Genomic DNA, 6,000 nt, shown 5'->3' with positions numbered 1-6,000 from the left:
CTAGCATTAACTAAATAGTTAGAACTAGTATGTTGGTTACTGTGGGTAAATGAAGAACAATGCATGTTCATGAACATGATATCTGAAATAGACCACAGTCAATACTAACACTAAGCATTTATTACATGCACAGGATGTAATGGACATAAACTAACATAATCCTTGCGGTCACCCTAGAGAGGAAGCTTTTGTTTTGGTTTTGGTACTGAGATTGAACCCAAGAGCACTTAAACACTGAGCCACATCCCCACAAGGTCTTACTAAGTTGTCTAGGGCCTGGGTAATAAATTACTAAGGCTGGCCTTGAACTTGCAATCCTACCTGCCTCAGCAGAGTTACTGGGATTACAGGTGTGCACCACCATACCTGATGTGAGAGGAAGATGTTAGGATTATTTCATTTTATCAATAAGGACATGAAATTTAATCCAAGCCAGGGAGGCCAAACACTGGCTAAAGTACTTTCACCTTTTCAGACAGCAGAGAAAAGACAGGTGTTGTGTGTGACATGGAAATCAATATTAGAGATCATTTATTTCAGTTCTCATTTTATTGGTGAGGAAAACAGAGCTCCTAAGAAGTGACAGGACTGGGGTCTCCCGATTCAACACAGACCTTCCCATTATATCTTCCATGGTCTATCTTATTCTAAAGATTTTAAAGTATGTTCTGTAAGGGATTACTTTATAAGAATTTTTGGAATTGCCATTACTGCAACCTCAAACAGAGCTGGAATGGCATACTAATTCAAAAGACCTAAATTTGAGCACAAATGCCAATTGTTCTTAGGACAAGTATAATATATAAAACAACCTTTTATTAGCCCCAAATATCTTTTATTTTTAAAATTCAGTACTGCAGATTGAACTCAGGGAACTCTACTACTGAACTACATCCCCATCCCCACTTTTGAGACAGGATCGTAAGTCACCCAGAATGCCCTTGAACTTGGGATCCCCCTGCCTCTCAAATCACTGGGATTACAGGTATACAACACATACCTGGCTAGTCAAGAACACTTTTTAATCCAAATCTTTTAAAAGTGAGAAAATGATCAGTTACATGTCACTGATTCACACTGAGGGATGCAGAAATGGGACAATGAATAATCGTAAGTATAGTTGGTAAATGATGCAATGCCTTACCTCACTGTGGTGAGGAGAGAGGCATGAGGGCTTGCCTATGAGGTAAGAGGGGGCCAGCTAAAGAGTGATAAACTTCACCTACATCAGAATGGGGCCACACCTCTCCCCAAAAGGCAGGGCAGACCCTGCCAACTAATCCTGGCCCTCTTTCCTGATCAGTCTGTGTCCAGCCCCATGATTATCCATTTAAATGGCAGATGCTAGAGATGAGATGTGGCAGGTGAGAAGATTCCTACTTGCTATCTTTAGGCTATCTGAACAGCAATATTAGACCCGAAGCTGAAACCATCTGGCAGCAGGGATGACTCCTTTTATCCCACAGCAGCACCATGCTCCTAGTACTTGAGGTCTTCAAATAACCTTCTCTGGTAACTAGGGGAGGGATGAGCAAATTCTGTAGAGGAACAGTAAATATTTTTGCCCGAGGACCACAACAATTCAATTCTACTGCTATAATGCTAAAGTAGTCAAAAATAATATATAAACTAAAAGTGAGGCAATGTTTCAATAAAATTTTATTTGTGAACACTGGAATTTGAATTTCATATACTTTTATCATGCTACAAAATATTTTTTCAACCTTTTAAAAAACCATTTGTTATTCTCTTTTCCAACCTTTTTTTAAAGCCATTCTCAGTTCACAGGTTATACAAAAATGGATGTTGGGTGAACAGGCCCACAGACCAGTTTTTGCTGACCTCAGGGCTAGAGTTAAGGGATTTTTCCCACTTATTCTTCCACATGCAGATTGTGAACTATATTACCAAATAGACCACAGCAGTATCACTACCTCTATTTCAATCATTATTTATTTGTATCCATTCACGCTATTCAAGCATTCTCTTGGCACCTATTCAAATTTGGGTACTGTGCAAGTTCCTTCTTTGGGTCACTGAAGGACAATTAAGACGTGGCTCTTCTCTCCAGACATTATGCTTCTAGTATCAGAAAAGACACCCCAAAGTGCAGTTATATTTCAGAGGTGTTCTATGAGATACTTGTATTAAGTTCTTAGGCAATAGTATCAAATTACCATAAACTGGGTGGCTTCACAGTCTTAGAGAACAGAAGTCTGAAATCAAAACATCAGCAAGGTCGGAAACTTCTGGAGGCTCTCAGGGAAACCTTGTTCACGACTCTCCTAGTTTCTGTGGCTCCAGCAATTCTTGAGTTTCTTGGTTTGTAGATACACTGCTCACCTCTGCCTCCATCCTTCCATGGCTAGCTTCTGCTTTGTGTGTGTTTCCCGTTCTTTTCTCTTCTAAGAACTTGTCATTGGATTTGGGGCCAATCCTAGTCCAAGATGATGTCATCTCTAAATTCTTATTTTCATTTGCAAATACCCTTTTTCCAAATGGAGTAATATTTATAGATTCCAGAGAGATGTACTGGGGGTGTGTGTTACTTTTCAGTCCATTACAATATTCTTAGACGATGCCTAGAAAGATGCCAATATTATCCAAAAAGTTTCATGAAGGAGGTAACATACACTGATCCTTGAAAGAGAGTTGGTATTGGTCAGATACAAAAGGAGGAGAAAGAGGAAACCAGGTTCAGGTTCCAGACAGATCAGAATTATGGACGTTATGTGGAGTGATCTGTGAACAGCAAGGAGTTGAGCGCGGCTGCAGAACTGGGTGTGAAGTGGGAGAGTATCAGGCAGGAGGCCAGATAAGTCAGCAGGAATTTGGTCAGGAAGGGCTGTGTGTGCCATGATCTGGTGGATGAATCCAGAAGGTTTTGTGGGAACTGCAGTGATGTTCTTCCATGGTTACACATTTTAACAGTATTACATACCTCAGTATGTATTTTAACAGTATTACACTACTGCCACATTAGATTAGACAACCTTCAAGCAGCTTCTCCCAACCAAGAGATTCAGATTGCATGATTTAGGTTTTATGACCTTTAAACTAAAAAACATGTTAGTTTTCTACCACCACTGAGATCATGGCCTTTAATTGCCTCCTGGGAAGTCCCTCTTCTATTCACTCTTCTCCCAGTGTTAAGGGCCACTCTTCCTTCCACACCCCATGCTTCATGATGCTGCCCTTGCACTCCTGAAACTGAGAATCAAGCAAGCGTGCATTTCCTTCTATCACTATGTCCATGAAGAATAAATCAAGAAGAGAAGGCAAGTTAATGACAAGATCCTGGGCTTATATACATAGCAGTTTTAAAAGCGATTAAAATGATGTACATAGACAATACTAGAGACCCAACTGTCTATACCCTAACAGAAGGAAAAATTATGCAATGTATATATGCATTCCATAAAACTATACAGGGGAAAACTTCACCAGCCTAAAAACAAAACATCAGTAAACCAAACCACACTTAGAAAAATGAAAGCTGATTTTTATTTTATCATCAACAGCCATCCTTTAAACATGAACATGCATACGTAATATCTACGCACACATCACAGTTTTTAACGTTAGTTAATAAAGGTTAAACACACAACATACATCCTTTAAAAAAAGTCAAAATGCAAACTTAAAACTTTAAACAAAAGTCTTAACTAATTTAAAAAAAGTTTTGTGTTGGGTACCATTTGTACAACACAGTTAATTTAAACATTTTCATTTTGGCTGCACATGAAAAAAGCGGCAGTAGAAAATAAAGTCATTGAAGTTTTTTAAATAGCAGAGTAGGCAGTTTTGCCATGCAGGAGAAGCAATATTAAATATTAGTTTTCAAAAAAAAATCCACATTTAAAAATATTTAGTTCAAGTCACAGAATTTTTCTCAGTAGAGAACCCAATGCAATGCATAATTAGCTGCCTTAGATGGCCTGTTTGAAAGGACAACGTCCCCTCAGAGTATAATTTTACTGATTTTGGCACAGAAAAGAAGTCTTAAGAACAAGAACATGATTAAAAAAGAGGGAAGAGGAACCGAGGAAAGAAATAAAAGCAAGAATAAATGAGATAGTAATTGCAATCACTAAAAAACTGCATTCTCAGTCATTGCAGAATACTGTCTTCTGTCTACAGCAGGTGCTTACTCCAGAACAGTTATTGCAGCATGGATTTAATTTGCTTGGAGGTAGTCTCATCATTCAAATGTTTTGTTGTGTACCTAAAAGAAAACCTTGATCAATTAGGGAACTAAACAAAATCCATATCCAGTTCTATGATTACAACAAAATGAGCAATTGGTCAGGTACATCTCTCACAAGATTATTTAGGCATTCTCATTGCAGCTACCCAGTTTTGGTTGTTCACCACCTAACAGAACAGCCAATCGCTGTTTCACTTAATTACAACTACCTTGCTGAAACGATTGGTTCAACTCACAAGTACACAACTGGCAACCTTTCTCTCAGAGGAAAGTTAATGGTTCTATTACAATGGCTGGTAAATTAGGGCCCAAGTCTAATCCACTACCTATTTGTGAATGACCTGTGAGCCAAGCATATTTACATTTTTTTTTACTCTGGATGGCTAGCGGTGGAGAAGCAGATCAAAAGAATAGTAATATTTGATGTTAACATGGAAATTATATGAAATTAAAATTTCAGTGTTAACATAAAAAAGTTATATTGGAATATACTGAGTTGATTAATTAATGTTATTATCTATGGTTACTTTATTGCCACAATGGCAGAGCTGAATAGCTGTGACAGAAACCATGTGGCCCAGAAAGCCTGAACTACTTACCTCCTCTCTGGTCCCTTACAGCTCTGTTCTATTCTGTACTAAAATAGCTCAAAGACTATAGCTCACATCCCTAAAAATGTCTCAATTCTCTTTAAGTACCTTATTTCCAGCAGATATATTCCACTTGAGCATGCAAATCCAAACTAAGAATCCCCCAACTAAATGGTGAATGAAGATTCACCATAGGATTCCTGCTACTTAGGATCAAGACAGATGCCCAAGGCTTGATTGGATTAGTAAGAATGAAGACAGATATGCAATATGAGTTATATTTTGGAGATAATTCATACAAATTAATTTGGTTTAAAAGAATTTCATATATAATCTTTTTAAGGATTAGGTCATTTTAAGCAAGTTCACAAAGATGATCCTTCTCTGTTAAAGGAATTTAAAGTCAACTGTGATGTTTATTTCAAATAAATTAAAAAATTAAAGTATTAATTTTTGAATACTTTACTCACAGAGATCTTTGGTGAGGCAAAGAGATAGACACATGCTTAAAAAATACCTAATATTAAGTATTCTTTATGATGTCACTGAGAAATGACTCCTAACCTGTTCTTTTATTATAGAATAAACACCAGAGTAACTGGTACATAACAGAGGTTCTATCAATATTTGTGGTAGAAAGAAAAGGTAGGTTGCCAAGCTAGCAAGAAAAACCTAGAGGAATATTTATATTAAATGGGTAGTAATTTCATATATGGCAAAGACTTAGCCCTTCTATTACAAGTATGAAGATAAAGTATATAAAGCTACACATGATCCTCCTGATGTCAGTAAACAAAGTTCTGATATTCAACTCTTCCCTTCTGTTTTTTTTTCTATTTCTCCTATGTTGGAAAAACAAGCAATGTACACAATAAATTTATTGCAGAAGCATTAGAAATATTTCTATGCAATACGCTGTGACTTTTTAAAAAAAATTTTTTTTTGGTTGTAGATGGACACAATAACTGAATTTAATTTTTATGTGGTGCCAAGGGGTGAACCCAGGGCCTCCCACATGCTAGGCAAGGGCTCTACCACTGAACTACAACCCCAACCCCACGTTGTGAAACTTAAAGAACTCGAGTGTTTTCCTCTATCTATCATAACACAAATCTCTTCTGTAGATGTGACCCTGGCTTCTAGCCATTCTTAGCTGTCCCTGGACAGAGTCAGTCTACATCACTATTTTATTAAGAAAAAGCC

General features: G+C 37.4%; 1 protein-coding gene across 15 annotated transcripts in view; it reads right to left on the bottom strand.

The window, feature by feature from the left end:
• Positions 1-1,642: 1,642 nt before the first annotated feature.
• The window catches only part of Cyrib (CYFIP related Rac1 interactor B), a 118,906-nt gene continuing 114,548 nt past the window's right edge, over positions 1,643-6,000 (bottom strand). For 13 of the 15 annotated variants that reach the window (XM_040293663.2, XM_040293664.2, XM_021724178.3 and 10 more), the window contains one exon: positions 1,643-4,225. In XM_040293663.2, coding sequence (XP_040149597.1) covers positions 4,162-4,225 — 64 coding nt within the window. In that variant the 3' untranslated portion in view covers positions 1,643-4,161. The remainder of the gene's footprint in view (positions 4,226-6,000) is intronic. The other 2 variants (XR_013423783.1, XM_078016714.1) reach the window with 1 other exon arrangement.

The sequence above is a fragment of the Ictidomys tridecemlineatus genome, chromosome 7 (genome assembly GCF_052094955.1).
Source record: "Ictidomys tridecemlineatus isolate mIctTri1 chromosome 7, mIctTri1.hap1, whole genome shotgun sequence".
NCBI classification, from domain to species: Eukaryota; Metazoa; Chordata; class Mammalia; order Rodentia; family Sciuridae; genus Ictidomys; species Ictidomys tridecemlineatus.
Note: the sequence above shows the minus strand (reverse complement) of the source record. Positions and strands in the feature narration are given on the sequence as shown.